The following is a 24,370-nucleotide window of genomic DNA, read 5'->3' as shown; positions in this document are numbered from 1 at the left end:
TGTTATACATGAGCACTGGGAAGGCAAGATATCTTGCAGAGTAATCACAGAATAGGAGCCCTGACTGATATCCACTGATTCAAACCAAGAGATCACTGGCATCAATATCTGATGTATTATTGCTATCTAGGGAAAATGATGGATATACAATTGAAAACTATGCCTTGGTTTATAGGAATGAATTGTCCAAATCTGTTAATTCAGAGCAAACACCATCATATAGCACAGGAAGCCATCCCCTCAGACCCTTGGATTTCACAGCAGGTATTTCTTACCTGAGGTGAGATACTGTGAAATATTCTGCTGAATCTGGGGCATCAGACCTGCTCTGGGCTCTGACCCTGTCTGGCCCAATATCCCTGTGCTCAAAGTCCCTGATCCATGGAGAGAGCTGAATGGGTTTGGCTGTGGGTCAGCACTGGACACCAGTGATGGGAAGGGGCTGGCAGATGAAGACGTGTTTCCTGATGTGCTGTAACTGGGTGAGAAGTGGATTTGTGAAGGAGGAGGGCGCGTAAGATGGGATCCAGTGCTGGCTGGGATATGCTGTCTTGTCAGCAAGGCGTGCTGTTGCATCATCTGCCACTGTCTGTGCTGCTGGCTAATGTATTCACGTTGTCGCTGTGCAACCATCTGAGCATTGAGAGGGCCCTGGAGAGAGAAGGGAGAGATATGAGAGACTGAACCATCACTGCTGCTAAACTTCTTCCAAGTCTTTACTTCCAGCATCTGTGCTTTGGCATAAATGTGGAAAGATCACTTTGGATGTCCAGCATGGAGAAGGACTATTTATGTGTCAGGTGCTTACATTAAGATCTCCATGTGTGCCACAGCATACTTTAGGCGTAATCAAAATCTATAACATCTTCAAGCATGCTGCAGTTACTACAGTTTCCCAGTCATCAACTCTCCCTTGCTCAGCACCCGAGTCTTAAAGCATGTGGTTACATAGTGACCTACATCATCTTCCCCCAAGCCTCCAACCTGTTAAGTAAACATGAAAACAGAGATCTCCACTGGATTCATACCTGGGCAGTGATTTGCTGCATGCCAGCACGCAGTCCAATTCCCATCAAGCCTGCTGCACCCAAATGACTCATCGCAGCCTGTCGATTCTGGTGCATCTGCAGAGAGACAGCAGAATGATCTGTGTCATCGCTCTGTGTACAATTCCAGAAGGCATTTGCAAAGGTGCTGCACAAAAGGTTAATATACAAGGTAAGATCACATGGGGTTGGGGGTAATTTTATTAGTTGGGTCGAGGTTTGGCTAACCAGCAGAAAGCAGAGGGGATAATCTTTTTTCCAGTTGGCATATTTAACTAGTGAGGTGCCACCGAACTTGGTCCTCAGACCCCTACTATTTACAATCTGTATTAATGACATGGATGCAGGGAAAGAAAGTACTATAGAACACTTGCAGATGACACTAAAATAGATGAAGTATTTTGCAATGAATAAATTAGAAATTTACAAATGGATGTGGATAGGTAGGTGAATAAGCCAAAATTTGGCAGATGGAGTTTAATGTGGTAAGTGGGAGATTATCCATTTTGGTCAGAGGAATAAAAAGGCAACATCACCTAAATGGAGAGAAACCAGAGGAATATGGAGAATCTTGTGCATGAATCAGGAAAAACTAGTACGCTGGTACAGCAGGTAATAAGGCAAATGGAATCTTGCTAATTAATAGCTTATGAAAGTAGTGTACAAGGCATCTGGAGTACTGTATACAGTTTTGGTCCCCTTCTTTGAGGAGGGATTTAGTTGTATTGGAGGCAGTTCACTAGATTAATTCCAGAAATGAGGTGTTTGTCTTATGAAGAGAGATTGAGCAGTTGATGCCCATACTCTCTGTCGTGTTTAGAAGAATGAAGGATTCAATTAAGGTATACAAGATGCTAAAGGGTATTGACAAAGTAGAGTCTGAAAGGATGCGTTCCCATGTCAGGCCATCTAGAACGAGAGGTTATAATTTTCAGATAAAAGGGAACAGATTTAAAATAGAGATGAGGAAAAAATACTTCTCAAAGGATCGCAAATCTGTGGAATTCACTACCCCAAAGTACGATGAATGCTGGGACAATGAGTAAATCTAAGGAGGCAGTGGGTTGAAGGGTTATTGAGGGGGCAGGAAAGTGGAGTGGAGCCAAGATGAGATCAGCCATGGTCATATCAAAAGGTGGAGCAGGCTCGAAAGGCTGATTATACCTGTTCCTACTCCTAGTAGTTACGTACTTATCACCTCAAGCTGTTCCCATTGCTATGTACAGACTGAGTATACTCCTCACACATACTCTGCACACATAGAACATAGAAGAATACAGCGCAGTACAGGCCCTTCGGCCCTCGATGTTGCGCCGATCCAAGCCCACCTAACCTACACTAGCCCACTATCCTCCATATGCCTATCCAATGCCCGTTAAAATGCCCATAAAAAGGGAGAGTCCACCACTGATACTGGCAGGGCATTCCATGAACTCACGACTCGCTGAGTAAAGAATCTACCCCTAACATCTGTCCTATACCTACCACCCCTTAATTTAAAGCTATGCCCCCTCGTAATAGCTGACTCCATACGTGGAAAAAGGTTCTCATGGTCAACCCTATCTAAACCCCTAATCATCTTGTACACCTCTATCAAGTCACCCCTAAACCTTCTTTTCTCCAATGAAAACAGCCCCAAGTGCCTCAGCCTTTCCTCATACGATCTTCCTACCATACCAGGCAACATCCTGGTAAACCTCCTCTGCACCCGTTCCAGTGCCGCCACATCCTTCCTATAGTATGGCGACCAAAACCATGTTATATACCATTGCTCACCATACCCTCTCCTCCACCCTTTCAACCACTGGTGACAATCCCTCAGTAGGTCAATCCATATCTGATTGATGGACTTTGATTTAATTCTGGGCAGGTGGACAGGTGCATTTCTGAGAAGGAGGATTTCTATAGGAGATTGTGATTAGCCATGGGTGTGGTGATTCCCCACATAGGACAGTTAGACAGGATGGCAGGAGGTATGTACACTAGGTACAAGGTGAGTGAATAGAATGCACTGACCTGTTGTCCCTGTAGCCTCTGCTGTAGCTGTAGTCGGAGCTGGTTGGTCACAGTGGGTAATCGAACCAAGCCCTGCCGTGGATGATGCCCCATGCTGCTGGGGTAAGCTCCTCGGGCTGCTAGTTCAATGGAGACTGGACTACAAGTATACTGCTGCTGAGCCAGGCCAGATGATTGGTTCGGTACGTTGCAGCCAGGAGAGCCAGAAACTTGCTGGCATATGGCAGACTTTGGCTCCATTAAATCACAGGGCTGTGACATGGCTCGATTCTGCAGTCGGTCAAGTTCCCCACTCTATATTAGAGGGTGTGAAAAGCAATAAACAACACATGCAAGAAATCTGTAAAAGCTCTCACATTTATATTGCTGACTGGAGTAATCTGCATGCAATATTCCTAAAGCAAATTAAAGAAAATTAGCTACAGAGAAAAACTTTTAAAACACTGCCAAGACAGAAACAGCACAAGTTTAGATATGAAGTACCTTCTACAGCAATGATTTTCAACCAGTGTGATGTGATAAAGTGAGGGCGGCGAATCTATGGAACTGATTGCGACTCGTGCATTTACTATTAATGGGGGTGCCTGTTGTCAGCATGTTCTGTCTTCACTAATAGACATTGGGAGCACAGATACGGCCTTGAAGTTCAGGTAAAACAGCACTGCTTGTCGATTTGCCCTATCTCTTCCCCTCATGATTTTACAAACCTCTATAAGGCCACCCTTTAGCTGCCAACGCTTCAGGGAAAACAGCCCCAGCGTGTTCAGCCACTCCCTACAGCTCAAATCCTCAACCCTGGCAACATCCTTGTAAATCTTTTCTGAACCCCTTCAAGTTTTACAACATCCTTCCTATAGCAGGGAGACCAGAATTGCACACAATATTCCGAAAGTGGCCTAATCAATGTCCTGTTTAGCTGCAATGTGACCTCCCAATTCATAGAACATCGAACATTACAGCGCAGTACAGGCCCTTCGGCCCTCGATGTTGCACCAACCTGTCATACCAATCTGAAGCCCATCTAACCTACACTATTCCACATACATCCATATGCTTGTCCAATGACGACTTAAATGTACTTAAAGTTGGCAAATCTACTACCGTTGCAGGCAAAGCATTCCATACCCTTACTACTCTCTGAGTAAAGAAACTACCTCTGACATCTGTCCTATATCTATCGATCCTTCTATTAATAAAAGCTAAAACACTGTATGCCTTCTTAACAACCCTGTCAACCTGGGTGGGCAGCTTTCAAGGATCTGTGTACCTGGACACCGAGATCTCTGCTCATCTACACTACCAAGAATCTTACCATTACCCAGTACTTTGCATTCCGGTTACTCCGACCAAAGTGAATCACCTCACACTTGTCCGCATTAAACTCCATTTGCCACCTCTCAGCCCAGCTCTGCAGCTTATCTATGTCTCTCTGTAGCCTACAACATCCTTTGTCACTATCCACAACTCCACCGACCTTCGTGTTGTCTGCAAATTTACTAAGCCACCCTTCTACAACCTCATCCAGGTCGTTTATAAAAATGACGAACAGCAGTGGACCCAACACCGACCCTTGCAGTACACCACTAGTAACTGGACTCCAGGATGAACATTTCCCATCAACCACCACCCTCTGTCTTCTTTCAGCAAGCCTATTACTGATCCAAACTGTTATATCTCCCACAATCCCATTCTTCCGCATTTTGTACAATAGCCTACTGTGGGGAACCTTTTTGAACGCCTTGCTGAAATCCATATACACCACTTCAACCGGTTTACTCTCATCTACCTGTTTGGTCACCTTCTCAAAGAAATCCTACACTCAATGCTCTAACCAATAAAGGAGTTACCAAACACCTCCTTCACTATCCTGTCTACCTGCAACTCCTTTTCAAGGAACTATGAACCTGCACTCCAGTAACACTTCTAGGACCTTACCATTAGGTGTATAAGTCCTGCCCTGATTTACCTTTCCAAAATGCAGCAACTCACAGTTATCTATATTAAACTCCATCTCCCATTCCTCAGCCCACTGGCCCATCTGATTAAGGTCCCGGTGTACTCTGAAGTAACCTTCTTCAATGTCCACTGCACTTCCAATTTTGGTGTCATCTGCAAACTTACTAACTATACTTCCTATGTTCACATCCAAATCATTTATATAAATGACAAAAAGCAGTGGACCCACACCAATCCTTGTGGCACACCACTGGTCACAGGCCTCCAGTCTTCGAGCCAGTTCTGTATCCAAATGCCTTGTTCTCCCTGTATTCCATGTGAACTAATCTTGCCAAACACGCTCCCATACAGACCCTTGTCGAACACCTTACTAAAGTCTGTATAGATCATGTCCACTGCTTTGACATCATTAATCCCCTTCATTATTTCTTCAAAAAAACTCAAGTTAGTGAGACATGATTTCCCACGCGTAATTACATTTTTGTGGAAACGGACTCAGATGTTTTTTATCAGATTGTAAATTTTAACTTGCTTATTTAGGACAAGAAGGCAATTCCAGAAAAATGTGTCAGAATTATATAAAATATATTTTTGGAATTCAGCTGGTAAAATTAAAACAATCCAGAAATTCCACGTTTGATCCTCAGTCTCCACAAAACTAGGTAAAATTGGTCAGAAAGGCAGCAGGGACAATTCAGTGACAAAGGTCCAGAGGAAGAAGTCAGTCTGTGTCACAGGAAGGGACGTTGACACAGATGAGAATTTAAAATTTAAGGTGTTTCTGGCCAAGAAGCCAATGCAGATTAGTGAGAGCCAGGGATGAAATGAGAATGGGGATTTGAGATGAGTTAGAATGTTGGACATTAGATACCAACAAGAATGGAAGAGAGGAAACAGAGGAGGAGGGTCGTGAGAGACATCTACTGCACTTATGGGCAAAGCGGGTATTTTATGTCGGACAAAGAATATAATAAGATGACCAATTAATGGTCTCACGCTGGAGTTAAAAGACTTTATCCACTGCTAGCTGGTCCAGGTGTTTCTAATTGTAAGTGAACAGCAGCTATTGACTATTCCGTGATTACAGTATACACATTCAAGGTTTGTGTAAAGATTTGTAGCTCAGGTGCACACAGATGACAGGAACCACAAATTTGACTGGGCCAACACAACGATCATAGAAGAAGCTAAACAGAGGACAGCCAGAGAATTCCTAGAAGCATGGCCCTCATCCATGGACTCCATCAACAAGCACATTGACCTGGACCCAATATACTGGCCGCTACAGTAAACAACCAGAACCAGCAACTGAAGCAGCAGCAACAGAATCAAATAAATTCCAGCAGACACAGTACAGCAGCACTTCACAGGAGGCTTCACATTACTGAAGATGTCGCCTATACAGGGGACAAAGCATCTGCAAATCAACTTCCCAACTCAGCGGATATACCCACCACCATGACAGTACACAGATTTCATACAGAATCCTCCAGACATTACAGCAGCCCTAAATCATTATATATATATTTTTTAAAAAACAGGTTCTACTCCACAAAAACTGGTCTATCTACCACATTCTAACAAGTGACACAAAATAAACAACATCATGCATGATTACTGCATCACTCTGCACAGCCTGGAAATGGAAAAGCAATCTCAACTGCATTTCTCTTCTAGCAAAGTCAAGTCTTAATTTTCGCATATTCAAAACTTCAAATTCAGATACAGACAGATTGCGCCTTCAAGTGCAAACTGCCTTTATGGATTTGTAGCTTCCACTCGTTCTGAGGAAGGGTCACTGGACCCAAAACATTAACTCTGATTTCTCTTCACAGATGCTGCCAAGATCTGCTGAGATCTTCCATTAATTTCTGATTTACAGCATCTGCAATTCTTTTCTTTTTTATGAAGCTTCCAACTGCTCATCTAAGGTTTTTGAACAAGGGTGGGAGGCATAAGTCCCCTTCATCTGTGACTGTCCCACTTAAGTGACTTTTCCAGCTTCCATAGCAGAAGGCAAATTCATCCCCAAGTTGTGAATGGCCAACTCATGGGCTTTCACCCACCAACCTGGTAAATGCTGGTGGGGTAGCTGGCAGAGTTCTGCAGTTGGCACAATCCTTACAGAATCAATGGGGTCACAACTCAGTCATTTCTGTATGCCTGGAGATTATCATCTCTCAGAGAAATTAGAGATTTACTCTAAAGAAAAGGAAGAATAATTAGATCGGTTTCCAATACAGGGTTCAAATGGCACCAACAGGATTTTTCTTAAAATCTACTGAAACTTAACCTGTCAAATAATTAAGAAGTGCACCAAGTTGCACAGGGAGCAATGCTTGCTCTGCCAAATAAGCAGCAATGCCACACAGTTACACAGTGCAAGACCCCTTAGTCTGCTGGATAAATTCCATGCCAAATCTGACCTTTTCAATATTCTCCATGGTCATTCATGAGTTCAATTGCTGGAATGTCTTTTCTCATTTGGAATCTATTCCCATCTCCTCAACATTACCTGGAAACTCCACCTATTTTTGTGTCATCTGCAGACTAAAAACTGAAAGTAATGCTCCCTCTCTGTTCCATTTAAACATTCCCAGGACAGGAACAGCACAGGGTTAGATACAGAATAAAGCTTCCTGTAGTCTTTTAAGCTGAAGTCAAAGCTCCCTCCACAATGTCCCCATCATACACTCCCAGGGCATAGATTGCACAGGGTTAGACACAGACTAAACTACCGTCTATTCTTAAATTGAACATAAAACTCCCTGTACACTGTCCCCCATTAAACACACCCATGACAGGGACAGCACAGCATTAGATAGAGTGTAATGGTTCCATTATTCTTCTACAGCACAGAGTTAGATACAGAGTACAGCTCTCTCTCCTCTTTTAAACTGAAAGTAAAGATCCCTCTACACTACTTCCATCAAACACTCCTACGATCCTTGAGAGCATTGATATACAGAGAGATCTTAGGGTCCAAGTCCATAGCTCTCTGAAAGTGCGAAGACAAGTGGAAAAGGCAGGAAAGGTGACATTCAGCATGCTTGCCTTCACTGGTAGGGGCACTAAGTATCAAAGCTCACAAGTCATTTACAGCTGAATAACACTTTGGTTAGGCCACATTTGGAATACTGTGTGCAGCTTTGGTCATCAGAAGGTTATGGAGGTTTTGGAAAGGACACAGATGAGGTTTACCAGGATGTTGCCTGGATTGAAAGAGTATTACCTACAAGGAGAGGTTGGACAAAGCTGAATTGTTTTCAACCTAATAGAAGTATATAAAGTTATGAAAAGAATGGATACGGTAGGTAGTCAGAAGCTTTCTCTCAGGGTGGACACATTAAACGTAGGGGACATAGGTTTAAGATGAAAGGGTCAAGAGTGTGGTGCTGGAAAAGCACAAAAGGTCAGGCAGCATCTGAGGAGCAGGAGAATCGAAGTTTCAGGCATAAACCCTTCATCAGGAATGAGGGATTCCTAATGAAAATCTTATACCTGAAACATCGATTCTCCTGCTCCTCAGATTAAGGGGGGGTAGGTATAGGACAGATGTTAGGGGTAGGTTCTTTACTCAGCGAGTCGTGAGTTCATGGAATGCCCTGCCAGTAGCAGTCGTGGACTCTCCCTCATTATGGGCATTTAAGCGGGCATTGGATAGGCATATGGAGGATAGTGGGCTAGTGTAGGTTGGGTGGGCTTGGATCGGCGCAACATCGAGGGCCAAAGGGCCTGTACTGCGCTGTATTCTTCTATGTTCTATGTTCTATGTTCTAGATGCTGCCTGACCTGTGTTTTCCAACACACACTCTCAAATCCCTCACCCCCACAAAGAGTGGTAGATGCCTTGAACGTGCTGCCAAGAGAGTGGGAGACAAACAGGAGGCTGGGAGAACACAGCAAGGCAGGCAGCATCAGGAGGGACAGGGACACAGCAAGGCAGGCAGCATCAGGAGGCTGGGAGAACACAGCAAGGCAGGCAGCATCAGGAGGGACAGGGACACAGCAAGGCAGGCAGCATCAGGAGGCTGGGAGAACACAGCAAGGCAGGCAGCATCAGGAGGGACAGGGACACAGCAAGGCAGGCAGCATCAGGAGGCTGGGAGAACACAGCAAGGCAGGCAGCATCAGGAGGGAGAGGGACACAGCAAGGCAGGCAGCATCAGGAGGGAGAGGCATCACAGCAAGGCAGGCAGCATCAGGAGGCTGGGAGAACACAGCAAGGCAGGCAGCATCAGGAGGGAGAGGGACACAGCAAGGCAGGCAGCATCAGGAGGGAGAGGGACACAGCAAGGCAGGCAGCATCAGGAGGGAGGGGGACACAGCAAGGCAGGCAGCATCAGGAGGGAGAGGGGACACAGCAAGGCAGGCAGCATCAGGAGGGAGGGGGACACAGCAAGGCAGGCAGCATCAGGAGGGAGGGGGACACAGCAAGGCAGGCAGCATCAGGAGGGAGAGGCATCACAGCAAGGCAGGCAGTATCAGGAGGGAGAGGGACACAGCAAGGCAGGCAGCATCAGGAGGGAGAGGGACACAGCAAGGCAGGCAGCATCAGGAGGGAGAGGAACACAGCAAGGCAGGCAGCATCAGGAGGGAGAGGGACACAGCAAGGCAGGCAGCATCAGGAGGGAGAGGGACACAGCAAGGCAGGCAGCATCAGGAGGGAGGGGGAACACAGCAAGGCAGGCAGCATCAGGAGGGAGGGGGAACACAGCAAGGCAGGCAGCATCAGGAGGGAGAGGGACACAGCAAGGCAGGCAGCATCAGGAGGGAGAGGGACACAGCAAGGCAGGCAGCATCAGGAGGGAGAGGGACACAGCAAGGCAGGCAGCATCAGGAGGGAGAGGGACACAGCAAGGCAGGCAGCATCAGGAGGGAGGGGGAACACAGCAAGGCAGGCAGCATCAGGAGGGAGAGGGACACAGCAAGGCAGGCAGCATCAGGAGGGAGAGGGACACAGCAAGGCAGGCAGCATCAGGAGGGAGAGGGAACACAGCAAGGCAGGCAGCATCAGGAGGGAGGGGGAACACAGCAAGGCAGGCAGCATCAGGAGGGAGGGGGAACACAGCAAGGCAGGCAGCATCAGGAGGGAGGGGGAACACAGCAAGGCAGGCAGCATCAGGAGGCTGGGAGAACACAGCAAGGCAGGCAGTATCAGGAGGGAGAGGGACACAGCAAGGCAGGCAGCATCAGGAGGGAGAGGGACACAGCAAGGCAGGCAGCATCAGGAGGGAGGGGGAACACAGCAAGGCAGGCAGCATCAGGAGTGAGAGGAACACAGCAAGGCAGGCAGCATCAGGAGGGAGAGGGAACACAGCAAGGCAGGCAGTATCAGGAGGTGGAGAAGTCAACGTTTAGGGTGTAACCCTTCTTCAGGCCTGGGGGTGGGTGTGGGGGGGAGCTGCAGATAAAGGGGGAGGCGGGGGCAGGGTGGTGAGGTGGGGATACGTAGAGGCAAGTAGAGGGTACGACGTGGTTGGTCAATGGAAGGAATGGATCTGGTAGGTGGCAGGGTGAAATGGAAGGGAGGGGGAGGGGCTGGGAAGGGAGTCGGGGAAGGGAAGGGAGGTTATTTGAAATGGGAGAACTCAAATGTTGAGTCCTCTGGGCTGTAGGCTGCACAGACGAAAGATGAGGTGTTGTTCCTCCAATTTGCGGTTTGGTTCGTTGTGGCAATGGAGGAGGCCAAGGACAGTCATGTCGTAAAGGGAATGGGAAAGGGAATCGAAATGGGCAGTGACTGGGAGGGCTGGTTGGCTCCTGCAGGCCTGGATGTGATGCTCGACGGACCGTTCCCTAGGTTTACGTTCGGTCTCCCCGACGTAGAAAAGACCACGTTGGGAGCACCTGATATAATAAACTAAGTTGGAGGAGAGGCAAGTGAACCTCTCTCTCACCTGGAAGGACTGTTTGGGGCCCTGATGGAGGTGAGGGGCTGGTGTGCCACCATGTTTTGCATATTTTCCGGTCGCAGAGGAAGGTACCTGGGGGTTCAGGGGCGTTGGTGGGGAGGGTGGTGCAAACCAAGGACTGTAGAAGGGAACGATCTTTGCGGAAGGCAGGAGAGGGGAAGATGATCTTGGTGGTAGGGTCTAGTTGGAGTTGGCAGAAGTGTTTAAGGATGATGCGTTGAATGCAGAGACTGGTGGGGTGGTAGGTGAGGACAAGAGGGACTCTGGCCTTATTGCATTTGTTGTGGGTGAGGGTTTAGAGCAGTGGAACGGGGATGGAGGTGGGGCAGTGGAGGACTGTCTGGATGATAGGTGGCAGAAGCAGACAGGATAGCAACATTTAAGAGGCTTTTTAACATGAACAGGCAGGGAATAGAAGGATATGAACCATATACAGGCAGATGGGATTAGTTCAGAAATGGCATCACTTTTGGCGTAGTCATGGTGGGCTGAAAGGCCTGTTCCATGTTCTTGTTCTAAGACAGGTATAGCATGCAGTTGGATATAGAGTAAAACTCCCTCTACACTGTTTACCATCGAACACTCCCAGGACAGGTCATACACAGGATTCTAAAGAAATGTTAATTCTGTTTCTCTTTCTACAGATGGATTTTAGTGTACATGTGTACAGATGTGTACATGGATTTTAGTAAGGCATTTGATAAGGTTCCCCATGGTAGGCTTATGCGGAAAGTCAGGAGGCATGGGATAGAGGGAAATTTGGCCAGTTGGATAGAGAACTGGCTAACCGGTCGAAGTCAGAGAGTGGTGGTAGATGGTAAATATTCAGCCTGGAGCCCAGTTACAAGTGGAGTTCCGCAGGAATCAGTTCTGGGTCCTCTGCTGTTTGTAATTTTTATTAATGACTTGGAAGAGGGAGTCGAAGGCTGGGTCAGTAAATTTGCAGATGATACGAAGATTGGTGGAGTTGTGGATAGTGAGGAGGGCTCTTGTCGGCTGCAAAGGGACTTAGATATGATGTAGAGGTGGGCTGAGGAGTAGCAGATGGAGTTCAACCCTGTCAAGTGTGAGGTTGTCCATTTTGGAAGGACAAATAAGAATGCGGAATACAGGGTTAACGGTAGGGTTCTTAGTAAGGTGGAGGAGCAGAGGGATCTTGGGGTCTATGTTCATAAGTCTTTGAAAGTTGCCACTCAGGTGGATAGAGCTTGTAAGAAGGCCTATGGTGTATTAGCGTTCATTAGCAGAGAGATTGAATTCAAGAGTTGTGAAGTGATGTTGCAGCTGTACAGGACCTTAGTAAGGCCACATTTGGAGTACTGTGTGCAGTTCTGGTCGCCTCACTTTAGGAAAGATGTGGAAGCTTTGGAGAGGGTGCAGAGAAGATTTACCAGGATGTTGCCTGGAATGGAGAATAGGTCGTACGAGGATAGGTTGAGAGTGCTAGGCCTTTTCTCATTGGAACGGCGAAGGATGAGGGGTGACTTGATAGAGGTTTATAAGATGATCAGAGGAATAGATAGAGTAGACAGTCAGAAACTTTTTCCCCGGGTACAACAGAGTGTTACAAGGGGACATAAATTTAAGGTGAAGGGTGGAAGGTATAGGGGAGATGTCAGGGGTGGGTTCTTTACCCAGAGAGTGGTGGGGGCATGGAATGTGTTGCCTGTGGGAGTGGCAGAGTCAGAATCATTGGTGACCTTTAAGCGGCAATTGGATAGGTACATGGATGGGTGCTTAAGCTAGGACAAATGTTCGGCACAACATCGTGGGCCGAAGGGCCTGTTCTGTGCTGTATTGTTCTATGTTCTATGTAGATGCTGCCAGACCAGCTGAGTTTCTCTAGCATTTTGATTTTATCTGAGAGGTTGACTTGCCTGAACGAGTTTGTCAATTCCAAGAGCCTTGTCAATTTCCACGAGCTCCACTTCATCTTTGGCGCTGAGGAATGACACAAGTTGGTCAAGGAGTGCTTTCTCATCATTCCGTCCTTCAGTACTTGTTGGAGGAGACAGCAGCTCGTCCATTTGGGTGCTGAAGCCAGAGCTGAGAAAGCAGCAGGAGTGCCTATTAGTGCCATTACACTGCAACATGCAGCACTACTTGACAAAAGGGGTCAACAAGGTAACATCACAGCCAGGTATTGCCAGGTTCTCACTGTCACCGAAGCTGAAGAGCCTTAAAATAGTCAAGGTCAGGAATCCCAACAAGTCAATCACAATAAACCACAGTCAGTTTTCTTTAGTCATTCACCAGATTTGGGTGTTGTTGGCCAGACATGTCCTGCCACTCCCTAATTGCCCAGAGAACAATTAATAGTCAACCATGTTGTTGTGGGTCTGGAATCACATCTAGGCCAGACAAGATAAGAACAGCAGTTTCCAGATTTTTTTAAAAATTGAATTCAACTCAGCCATCTGCCATGATGAGATTTGAATCCAGTGACCATCTCAAAGAAGAGTCACTGCACTCAGTACACTAACTGTTTTCCCTCCAGAGATGCTGCATGAACTTCTGTGTTTCTCCAGCAATTTCTGCGTTTGCTCCCCAGAACATTATCTGGATGAATGATCTAGTGATAATACCACTAGGCCATTGTCTGCCCCACTTGCTTGGACACTCAGTGAGAACCTGACACGCTGTCACAGTACCCACAAACTCCATTAGCAGGAGTGTGCGTATAGGGAGCTTTACAGCAGATGATCAAACACATCTCTGAAGAATAAACAGGAGATTTTTTTTATTTGTTTGTGGAAATGCTGACATCACAAGCTAAGCCAACATTTCTTACCAGAGTCCCCAGTTAATTTATCTCTCCTCAGCTCAGGGACTTCAAGTTTAGCTTCCACTGCTACAGTTATCCAAGTTCAAATCAGTAATCAGACAGAGCAAGGAAAGAGCTCAGGACCATTCAGTCTCTGGGAAATTTAACAACAATTAAAGTACTTCCTTATCATCCAAAAAGCACATGAAATATTCAGTCATTCACTTTTGCCAAAACCACAGCATTACAAATCATCCTGTCCCTCAGTTTACCGTTTCAGCTTCCCTGCTCTAACCGTCACAATTGGTGCTCCCTGACCATAGTTCCAGGTTGACCATCTCTGCTCACCCATCCTCATTGCTGCCTGTCCTGCTTGTGTTGCTCCAGGACTGCTGGCCTTCTGTCCTCGGCATGGAGAGCTGCTGGCCCCTGAGTCCCGAGTCCAGCTCTGGTAAACCTTCCAACAAGGAGAGAAACTGAGTTTAACAAAGGAGCAAATCGATCATAGACAACACTTGTTTTTAGACACAAAAGTATAAAAACAGAGGCAATTAAAACAAGCCACATTTGTCTCCAGTAAGACTAATCCAAAATATTTCCCCCATTGAGACAAAGAGATTTGAAAGGCAAGGGAGGGGATTGAGAAAGTTATGATGGTGCCAGGAGTGTGGGGATCAAACGCAGCTAAACTGGCACCACCCCCCCACCTTTTCCTCCGCTACATCGATGACTGTATCGGCGCTGCCTCGTGCTCCCACGAGGAGGTTGAACAGTTCATCCACTTTACCAACACCTTCCACCCCGACCTCAAATTCACCTGGACCGTCTCAGACTCCTCCCTCCCCTTCCTAGACCTCTCCATTTCTATCTCGGGCGACCGAATCAACACGGACATTTACTATAAACCGACCAACTCCCACAGCTACCTAGATTACACCTCCTCCCACCCTGCCCCCTGTAAAAACGCCATCCCATATTCCCAATTCCTTCGTCTCCGCCGCATCTGCTCCCAGAAGAACCAGTTCCAATACCGTACAACCCAGATGGCCTCCTTCTTCAAAGACCGCAATTTCCCCCCAGACGTGATCGACGATGCCCTCCACCGCATCTCCTCCACTTCCCGCTCCTCCAATCGCCACCAGGACAGAACCCCACTGGTCCTCACCTACCACCCCACCAACCTCCATATACATCGTATCATCCTCTGTCATTTCCGCCACCTCCAAATGGACCCCACCACCAGGGATATATTTCCCTCCCCTCCCCTATCAGCGTTCCGAAAAGACCACTCCCTCCGTGACTCCCTCGTCAGGTCCACACCCCCCACCAACCCAACCTCCACTCCCGGCACCTTCCCCTGCAACCGCAAGAAATGCAAAACTTGCGCCCACACCTCCCCCCTTACTTCCCTCCAAGGCCCCAAGGGATCCTTCCATATCCGCCACAAATTCACCTGCACCTCCACACACATCATCTATTGCACCCGATGTGGCTTCCTCTATATTGGGGAGACAGACCACCTGTGGAATGTTTCAGAGAACACCTCTGGGACCAACCAACCCAACCACCCCGTGGCTCAACACTTCAACTCCCCCTCCCACTCCACCAAGGACATGCAGGTCCTTGGACTCCTCCATCGCCAGACCATAGCAACACGACGGTTGGAGGAAGAGCGCCTCATCTTCCGCCTAGGAACCATCCAACCACAAGGGATGAACTCAGATTTCTCCAGTTTCCTCATTTCCCCTCCCCCCACCTTGTCTCAGTCAAATCCCTCGAACTCAGCACCACCTTCCTAACCTGTAATCTTCTTCCTGACCTCTGCGCCCCTACCCCCACTCTGGCCTATCACCCTCACCTTGACCTCCTTCCACCTATCGCATTTCCAACGCCCCTCCCCCAAGTCCCTCCTCCCTACCTTTTATCTTAGCCTGCTGGACACACTTTCCTCATTCCTGAAGAAGGGCTTATGCCCAAAATGTCGATTCTCCTGCTCCTTGGATGCTGCCTGACCTGCTGCGCTTTTCCAGCAACACATTTTCAGCTCTGATCTCCAGCATCTGCAGTCCTCACTTTCTCATCAAACTTACAGGATTTGAGTTAGCAGGAGAACAGTGTTGAAACTTTATTGCTGGAACAGCACAGCAGGTCAGGCAGCATCCAGGGAACAGGAGATTCGACGTTTCGGGCACAGGCCCTTCCTCAGGAATGACTCATTCCTGAGGAAGGGCCTGTGCCCGAAACGTCGAATCTCCTGTTCCCTGGATGCTGCCTGACCTGCTGTGCTGTTCCAGCAATAAAGTTTCAACTTTGATCTCCAGCATCTGCAGACCTCACTTTCTCCTTAGCAGGAGAACAGCATTGGTGACATACCCTTGAGGCGCTGAAGTGTCCTGGTGACGCTGTTGGAGTGAAGTGGGTCCAAAAGCTGCTCCCTCTTCCCACCTCTCGACGTCAGGCCGTTATTAGCTGCACTGGACTGGCAGTTGCTTTGTAACTGGGCTGCTTCCTCCAAAGTGGGTAACAGGTGATCAAGCTCTGTGAACTGAAGAAGGTGGCAGGGGTTTAAAGAGCATCTCATTCCATTAGTTCAGCCAGCAAACCCCTCAGTGTTTCGTACACTTCTAAAGACTGTAACTTCAGCAAGCAAAAAGCTCTTACAAACTATTTGATTTCATTATGCCTCTACAATGGAGGAGAAAGGAATATAAGCCTTTGCTGATAGGTTTAATGAGGTTACCATGAAGGACCTTCCTTCTCAACCTCTCCTCTCTCGGGGCATGGTGATCCTCAGGTTAAACCACCACCAGATCCCCCCCCTCTCTCTCTAATGAGAAGACTATGGCAACTTAACCTTTAATGAAATAAGGTGGGACATGGCTCATGAGGAGTACAACAGAAGCACTGATATGTTGGCCCAGAAGGCCTGTTTCTGAGCTGTAGAAAGTTTGTAAGGTACTCCTTGAAGTTAATCTCTACTGAAGGAAATGTAGCTTTTCATGCTTCACTCAGCTCATTCCTCCAGCAATTAAAAGGACAGGAGTCAATACTTCAAGTTTGGGAAATGAAAACAAAGTGCTGGAAAAACTTAGCAGGTCTGACAGCATCATTGGAGCTAGGTTAGAAAAGGAGAAAACAGGTCAGCTCTGCTGAGAGCAAAGTCAACAAGTCACAAATTAGATAATGTCAGGGATGGCTGGGTGGGGATGTAATCAATTGTTGGACAGAGGTCATGCTCTGAAATTGTTTAATGTTGAATCCTAGAAGCTGTAAAATGCTGAAGGAGAAAATGAGGTGGTATTTCTACAGTTTACATTCAGCTTCCTTGCAACACCTGTAGCTGGCTCAGCTTGGATTTGTTACCATGGCAGCAAGATGATTTACTGAAATGGCAAGCAATGGGAAGGTCAGGATCATTCTTGTGCGCAGAGTGGAGGTGTTCCACAAAACAGCTGTTACCAGGACTGTCACTGACCTCATCTACCTTTCGCAATCTTCCCTTCACAGCTTCCCACCTCACAGTTACCCCAGGCCTGCACACCCCACTACCTTGTTCCCAAAATCCAAAACCAGGACAGCTCTGGCAGACCCATTGTTTCAACCTGTACATGCCCCAGTGATTTTATTTCTCTGCATCTTGACTCTTCCTTTTTCCCCACTCTTGTTCAGTCTCTTCCCACTTTCGCAACAATCTTCAGTCATCAGTGCCAAGTGGATGATCGGTGTCAGCCTCCTCCAGTGGTCCCCAGCAACACAGACACCAGTCTTCAGCCAATTCGATTCACTCCCCGTAAGATCAAGAAACAGTTGGAAGCACTGGGATACTGCAAAGGCAATGGGCTCTGATAATGTTCTGGCAATAGTACTGAAGACTTGTGCTCCAGAACTTGCCACTCCCCTACTAAGCTGTTCCAGTACAGCTACAACACTGGCATCTACCCGACAATGTGAAAAATTGCCCAGGTATGCCCAGTACATAAAAAGCAGGACAAATCCAACCTGGCCAATTACTGCCCCATAAGTCTACTCTCGTTCATCAATAAAGTCATGGAAGGTGTCACCAACAGTACCATCAAGCAGCACCTGCTCAGCAATAACCTGCTCAGTGACACCCAGTTTGGGTTCCCCCAGGGCCACTCAGCTCCTGACCTCATTACAGCCTTGGGTCAAACATGGACAAAAGAGCTGAATTCCAGAGGGGAGGGCAGGGGAGAGGGACAGCCCTTGACATCAAGGCTGCATTCGACTGAGGAGCCCTAGTTAAACTGGAATCAATGGGTATCAGGGGGCAAACTTTCCACTGGTTAGAGTCATACCTGACACATAAGAAGATGGCTGTGGTTGTTGAAGGTCAGTCATCTCAGCTCCAGGACATCTCTGCAGGAGTTCCACTGGGGAGTGTCCTAGGCCCAACCATCTTCAGCTGTTTCATCAATGACCTTCCCTCTATCTTAAGGTCAAAAATGGGATTGTTCACCGATGGTTGCACGATATTCAGTACCATTCACAACTTCTCAGATACTGAGGCAGTCCATGTTCAAATGCAACAAGATCTGGGTAATATCCAGGCTTGGGCTGACAAGTGGCAAGTAACATTTGTGCCATACAAATGTCAGATAATGACCATCACCAATAAAAGACAATCTAACCACTGTCCCTTGACATTCAATGGTATTATCATCACTCGATCCCCGACTATCAACACCCTGGGAGTCCAAAAACTGAACTGGACTCACCATATAAACACAGTGGCTCCTACAGCAAGTCAGAGACTAGGGACACTGCAATGAGTAACTGACCTCCTTGTTCCTGAAAGCCTGTCCACCATCTACAAGGCACAAGTCAGGAGTGTGATGGAATACTCCCCACTTGCCTGGATGGGTGCAGCTCCAACAACACCCAGGAAGCTTGACACCATGCAGGACAAAACAACCGCTTGAATAGCACTGCATCCACAAACATCCACTCCTTCTATGACTGACTGTCAATAACAGCAGTGTGTACTATCTATAAGATACACTGCAGAAATACAAAGTTCCTCAGACAGCACCTTCCAAACCCACAACCACTTCCACCTAGAAGGACAAGGGCAGCAGGTACATGGGAACACCACCCCCTGCAAGTTCCCTTCAAGCCACTCACCATCCTGACTTGGAAATATATCGTCGTTCCTTCACTGTCACTGTGTCAAAATTCTGGAAGTCCCTCCCTAATGGCATTGTGGGTCAACACACAGCACATGGACTGCAGTGGTTTAAGACGGCAGCTCACCCCCACATTCTCAAGGGCAACTAGGGACAGGTAATAAATGCTGACCAGCCAGCAATGCCCACATCCCACAAAAATGAATAAATAAATAAACTTACATTAGTGTTTCTTTCTGATGCTTTTTTTCAATTATCTGGCTGTAGCTGCCTCACCTTCATCATGGATAAGCAATCCTCCTCCATATCCACCCCCTAGCAGCATTGTCTGAAGGCTTTCTGCTTCTTCTTTGAAAAGAGGGCTGAACAAGCCCCTTCCACCACCCTCCTTCACTTGACTGAACTCATTCTCACTTCAGCAGACTCTCCTTTAACTCACGTTACTTTGTGCAGATCAAAGCTGTAGCTGTGGCCAACCACACGGGTCTGAGCTATGGTGGGTATGCAAAACACTCCTTGTTCCAATCCTACTTGGGCACCCATCAATAATTCCTACTCCAATACATTCATGATCTCTTCAGTGTTTCTTCCCACTCTCATCTGGAATTGGGAAAAATTCACGTTTCGCTTCCTACCTTTTCTCACTTTCGCCTGGTCCATGTCTAACTCTTCCCTTCCTTTCCATGATTTCACTGCTTCCATTTCTGAGGATAGGCTGTCCACCAATATCTATTACAAGCCCACTGATTCCCAAAGTTACCTCACACCCTGTTTTCTGTTGGGACTCCATTCCAATCTCCTAGTTTCTCTGTCAATAGACAATAGGTGCAGGAGTAGGCCATTCTGCCCTTCGAGCCTGCACCACCATTCAATATGATCATGGCTGATCATCCTTAATCAGTATCCTGTTCCTGCCTTATCTCCATAACCCTTGATTCCACTATCCTTGAGAGCTCTATCCAACTCTTTCTTAAACAAATCCAGAGACTATGTCTCCACTGCCCTGTGGGGCAGAGCATTCCACAAACCCACCACTCTCTGGGTGAAGAAGTTTCTCCTCATCTCTGTCCTAAATAGTCTACCCCGTATTTTTAAGCTGTGTCCTCTGGTTCGGCACTCACCCATCAGCGGAAACATGTTTCCTGCCTCCAGAGTGTCCAATCCTTTAATAATCTTATCTGTCTCAATCAGATCCTCTCTCAGTCTTCTAAACTCAAGGGTATACAAGCCCAGTCGCTCCAGTCTTTCAGCGTAAGGTAGTCCCGCCATTCCAGGAATTGACCTTGTGAACCTACGCTGCACTCCCTCAATAGCAGTTCTGATCTCCTCAAATTTGGAGACCAGAACTGCACACAGTACTCCAGGTGTGGTCTCACCAGGGCCCTGTACAGCTGCAGAAGAACCTCTTTGCTTCTATACTCAATTCCTCTTGTTATGAAGGCCAGCATGCTATTAGCCTTCTTCACTACCTGCTGTACCTGCATGCTTACCTTCATTGACTGGTGCACAAGAACACCCAGATCTCTTTGTACTGTCCCCATCACATCTGTTCCAATGATGCCAACTATCATTGGGCTGTCTCCAATATGTCCTGCTTTTTCCTCAACCAAGGGCTTCCACCTCCCCCCATCAGGTTTGACACGTGTCTCAGCTATGTATCACCCCAATCCTGCACTAAGAGTCATAGAGTTGTATCACACTGAAAGAGACCCTTTGTTCCAACTCTTCCATGCCGACCAAATACCCTCTCTGTTCATGTACCCATCCAGACGCCTTTTACATGTTGTATTTCTACAAGCTTCCACCACCTCCTCTGAGCTCATTCCATACACACACCACCCTCTGCGTGAAAACGTTGCCCCTTACCTCCCTTTTATATCTTTCCCCTCTCACCTTAAACCTATACCCCCTAGTTTTGGACTTCCCTACTCTGGGAAAAAGACCTTTGTCTGTTTATCCTATCCATGCCCCTCATGATTTCATAAACCTCTAAGGTCAGCCCTCAACCTCCAACACTCCAGGGAGAACAGCCCCAGCTTCTTCAGCCTCTCCAACTGTGACAACATCCTTGTAAACCTTTTCTAAACCTTTTCAAGTTGGACAACACCTTTCCTGTAGCAGGGAGACCAGAACTGAATGCAGTACTCCAAAGGTGGCCGAACCAATGTCTCGTACAGCTGCAACATGACATCCAAACTCTTACACTCAATGCACTGACCAATAAAGGCAAGCATACCAAACACTTTCTTTACTATCCTGTCCAACTCTTACTCCACCTTCGAGGAACTATGAACCTGTACCTCTAGGTGTCTTTGTTGGGCAATACCACCCCAGGACCCTGCCATTAACTGCATACATCCTGATTTGCCTTGCCAAAATGTGATATCTCATATCTATCTAAATTAAACTCTATCCGCCACTCCTCAGCCCATTTGATCAAGGTCCCACTGTACTCTTAGATAACCTTCTTCACTGTCCACTATACCACCAATTTTGATGTCATCTGTAAACTTACTAACCATATTTCCTATATTTGCATCCAAATCATTTATATAAATGACAAAAAGCAGTGAACCCAAAACAAAACCTTGCAGCACACTGCTAGTCACAGGCATCCAGTCAGGAAATAAAACCCTCCATTTCCATCCAGTCTCCTATTTCAAGCCAATTCTGCACCCAAAAATGGCTACCTCTCCCTGGATTCCACATGATCTAATCTTGCTAACTATTCTATCATGCAGAACCTTACTGAACATCTTACTGAAGTCCACACAGATAATGTCCACCCCCGCCTTCATCAATCTTTACTGTCACTTGTTCAAAAACATTAATCAAGTTAGTGAGACATGTTTTCTCACTCATGAAGCCGTGTTGATGATCCCTAATTACTCCTTGTCTTTTCAAATACATGTAGACCTTAGAATCCCCTCCAACAACTTGCCCACCACTGATGTCAGGCTCATCGGTCTATAGTTCCCTGGCTTTTCCATACCACATTTCTTAAATAATGGCATCACATTAGCCATCTCTAGTCTTCTGGCACCTCACTAACAGCTATCAATGATAAAAATAACTCAACAAGGGTCCCAGCAATCACTTCCCTAGCTTGCCATAGAGTTCTAGGATATGCCTGATCAGATCCTGGGCATTTGTCCACTTTTGTGTTTTAAGACATTGAGCTGCTCCTCCTCTGTAATATGGACACTTTTCAAGATATCACTATTTCTTTCTCCAAGTTCTCCACCTTCCATATCTTTCTCCACACCAAATACCAATGCAAAATACTCATTTAGTATCTCATCTATCTCCTGTGGTTCTACACACAGACTTTAGAATCCCCTTCAACACAGCCTTGTTGATCTTTAAGGGGCCGTATTCTCTCCCTAGTTACTCTTTTATCCTGGATGTACTTGTATAATCTCTTTGGATTCTCCTTAACCCTCTTTGCCAAAGCTCTCTCATGTTCCCTTTTTGTCCTCCTGATTTCCCTCGAGCATTTTCCTACAGCACGTATACTCCTCAATCCTCTGCCCTCACTCCTTCCAAGATCAGTTATATGATTACCTTTGTCCTCAATTTCCACCCCATTAGACTCTGCGTTGAAAGGATCATCTTCTGCCTTTTCCTCCACTTAAGGCAAGATGGTATTTCCAAACACGCCATCTCCTCACTCCAATGTCAGTTTCCTTTGGTGACATCTGGTTCACTCTGGCATCACTTCTAACACTTCCTCACCCTGTCATGGCACCTTCCCATGCAATTGCAGATGATGTAACACTTGTCCATTTACATGCTCCCTCTTCAATGTCCAAGGCACGAACACATCTTCCAGGTGAAGCAGCATTGTACTTGTATTTCTTTCAATCTGGTCTCCTGCATTCACCGCTCAAATGCAGTCTGCTTTACATTGGCGAGACCAGATACAGACTAGGTGACCACTTTGCAGAATACATCTGCAATATCTGCAAGAACTACCCTGACTTTCCAGTTGTTTGACATTTCAATACACCACTTCATTGGAATACTGTAGCAGGCCCAATGTGGAAGTGTTAGACGGGAACTGAAGTTCGATGCAAGCTATTGGAACACCACCTCATTTTCCACTTATGCATTCTTGGACTTCACAGCAAGACCTCTAATACTCATTTTGATGACAAAGCCCCAATCCATCCCCACCCAAATGTGTCAGGTTTATCTCTTGTTGACTTTGCTTTCAACAGGGTGAGACCATTTTTTCCCTTTTCATATCCATTGCTGAGCACCCACCCATCTTTTTCACATTCCCCCCTTCTCCCCTTCTGATAACAGATTTAAAAACCAGTTCTGATGAAAGGTCACTTGATCCAAAACGTTAACTTTGCTTTCCCTCCTCAAATGCTGGAAAACCTGTTGAGTTTTTCCAGCAATTTCTGATTTTTTTTTTGATTTCCAGCATCCACAGTTCTTTGGTTTTCTGTTTCGATTGAAACCACAATCTTCACTTCCCATTTAGTGACAGTCATCATCTGATTTGAAATGTAAACTCTGTTTCTCTCTCCACAGATGGTGCCAGACCTGATAAGTTTCTCTAGCATTCTCTATTTTTGTTTCAGATTTCAAGCAGCTGCAATATTTTGCTTTCCTTTAAAATCTGTGTGCCTGGTTATCAACCTTTTGCCCATTGGAAACAGTTTCTTTTCATTATTCTAAATCCTCCATGATTCGAAACACCTCTTTCAAATATTCTTAGTTTTCACCACCTGTGGAGAATATTGCAACTTTTCCACTCCAACTGTGTAGCTGTAATCCTTCAGACTGGAACTATTCTAGTAAAACCTCCTCTATGCCCTATGCAAAGCCTTTCCATCCTTCCAAAAATCTAGTGCCCAAAATAGATTATTGCAGCCAGGACCTATCTATTGCTTTATAAAAATTTAGCATGTACTCTAATGTCTCCATATACAAATCCCAGGATCCATCTGCTTTATTAACTTATCCTGATATCTTGACAGATTTGTTCATTGCTGAGTCCCCCTCTTCTTGCATTCTCTTTTCAAATAATGTCATTTAACTATACTCACTCCCCTCCTCTTCTTACTGAAATGTACCTCTTATTCTTCATGGGAAAAGCTATCGACTGCACAGGGACTGCAGCGGTCCAAAAAAGCAACTCGCCATCACCTTCTATAAGGCAACTAGGGATGGGCAATAAATCGTCCAGCCAGCAAGGCCCACATCCCATGACTGAATTAAAAAAACAGCAGTTTCTGACATCACCCTGAAAGGTGCTGGCTACAATTTTAAGATTCTATGCTCCCAGAATTTGACTCCTTCAAAAGGAATAATTTCTTGCTATCAATGCGATAGATTTCCTTTATCACCTCGAACAAAGCAACTCAATCAACTTTCAAAACTTAAGTTTTAGGATCACTAGTTCCGGCAGTCTCTTCCCCAGAAAGTAAGAGTTAGATTTTCAACAGATATAAGATTCAAGAGTTTTGAGGGTACACGAAATTGGAATTGTGCCCCAAACCAGATTCTGCTGTGATC

At 46.4% G+C, this 24,370-nt stretch overlaps 1 protein-coding gene across 1 annotated transcript in view; it reads right to left on the bottom strand.

Moving 5' to 3' along the window:
* The window catches only part of ncoa1 (nuclear receptor coactivator 1), a 100,924-nt gene that overhangs the window by 2,234 nt on the left and 74,320 nt on the right, over window positions 1-24,370 (bottom strand). Inside the window, exons 11-16 of the mRNA XM_043695214.2 lie at window positions 16,071-16,242; window positions 14,046-14,154; window positions 12,811-12,979; window positions 3,063-3,356; window positions 1,029-1,124; window positions 276-651 (exon numbers count right to left, since the gene is read on the bottom strand). Coding sequence (XP_043551149.2) covers window positions 276-651; window positions 1,029-1,124; window positions 3,063-3,356; window positions 12,811-12,979; window positions 14,046-14,154; window positions 16,071-16,242 — 1,216 coding nt within the window. The remainder of the gene's footprint in view (window positions 1-275; window positions 652-1,028; window positions 1,125-3,062; window positions 3,357-12,810; window positions 12,980-14,045; window positions 14,155-16,070; window positions 16,243-24,370) is intronic.

Source organism: Chiloscyllium plagiosum, unplaced genomic scaffold (genome assembly GCF_037043375.1).
Source record: "Chiloscyllium plagiosum isolate Xiang-an unplaced genomic scaffold, Cpla_swu_hap1 HiC_scaffold_10, whole genome shotgun sequence".
NCBI lineage: Eukaryota > Metazoa > Chordata > Chondrichthyes > Orectolobiformes > Hemiscylliidae > Chiloscyllium > Chiloscyllium plagiosum.
This window is presented reverse-complemented; position numbering and strand designations above follow the sequence as displayed.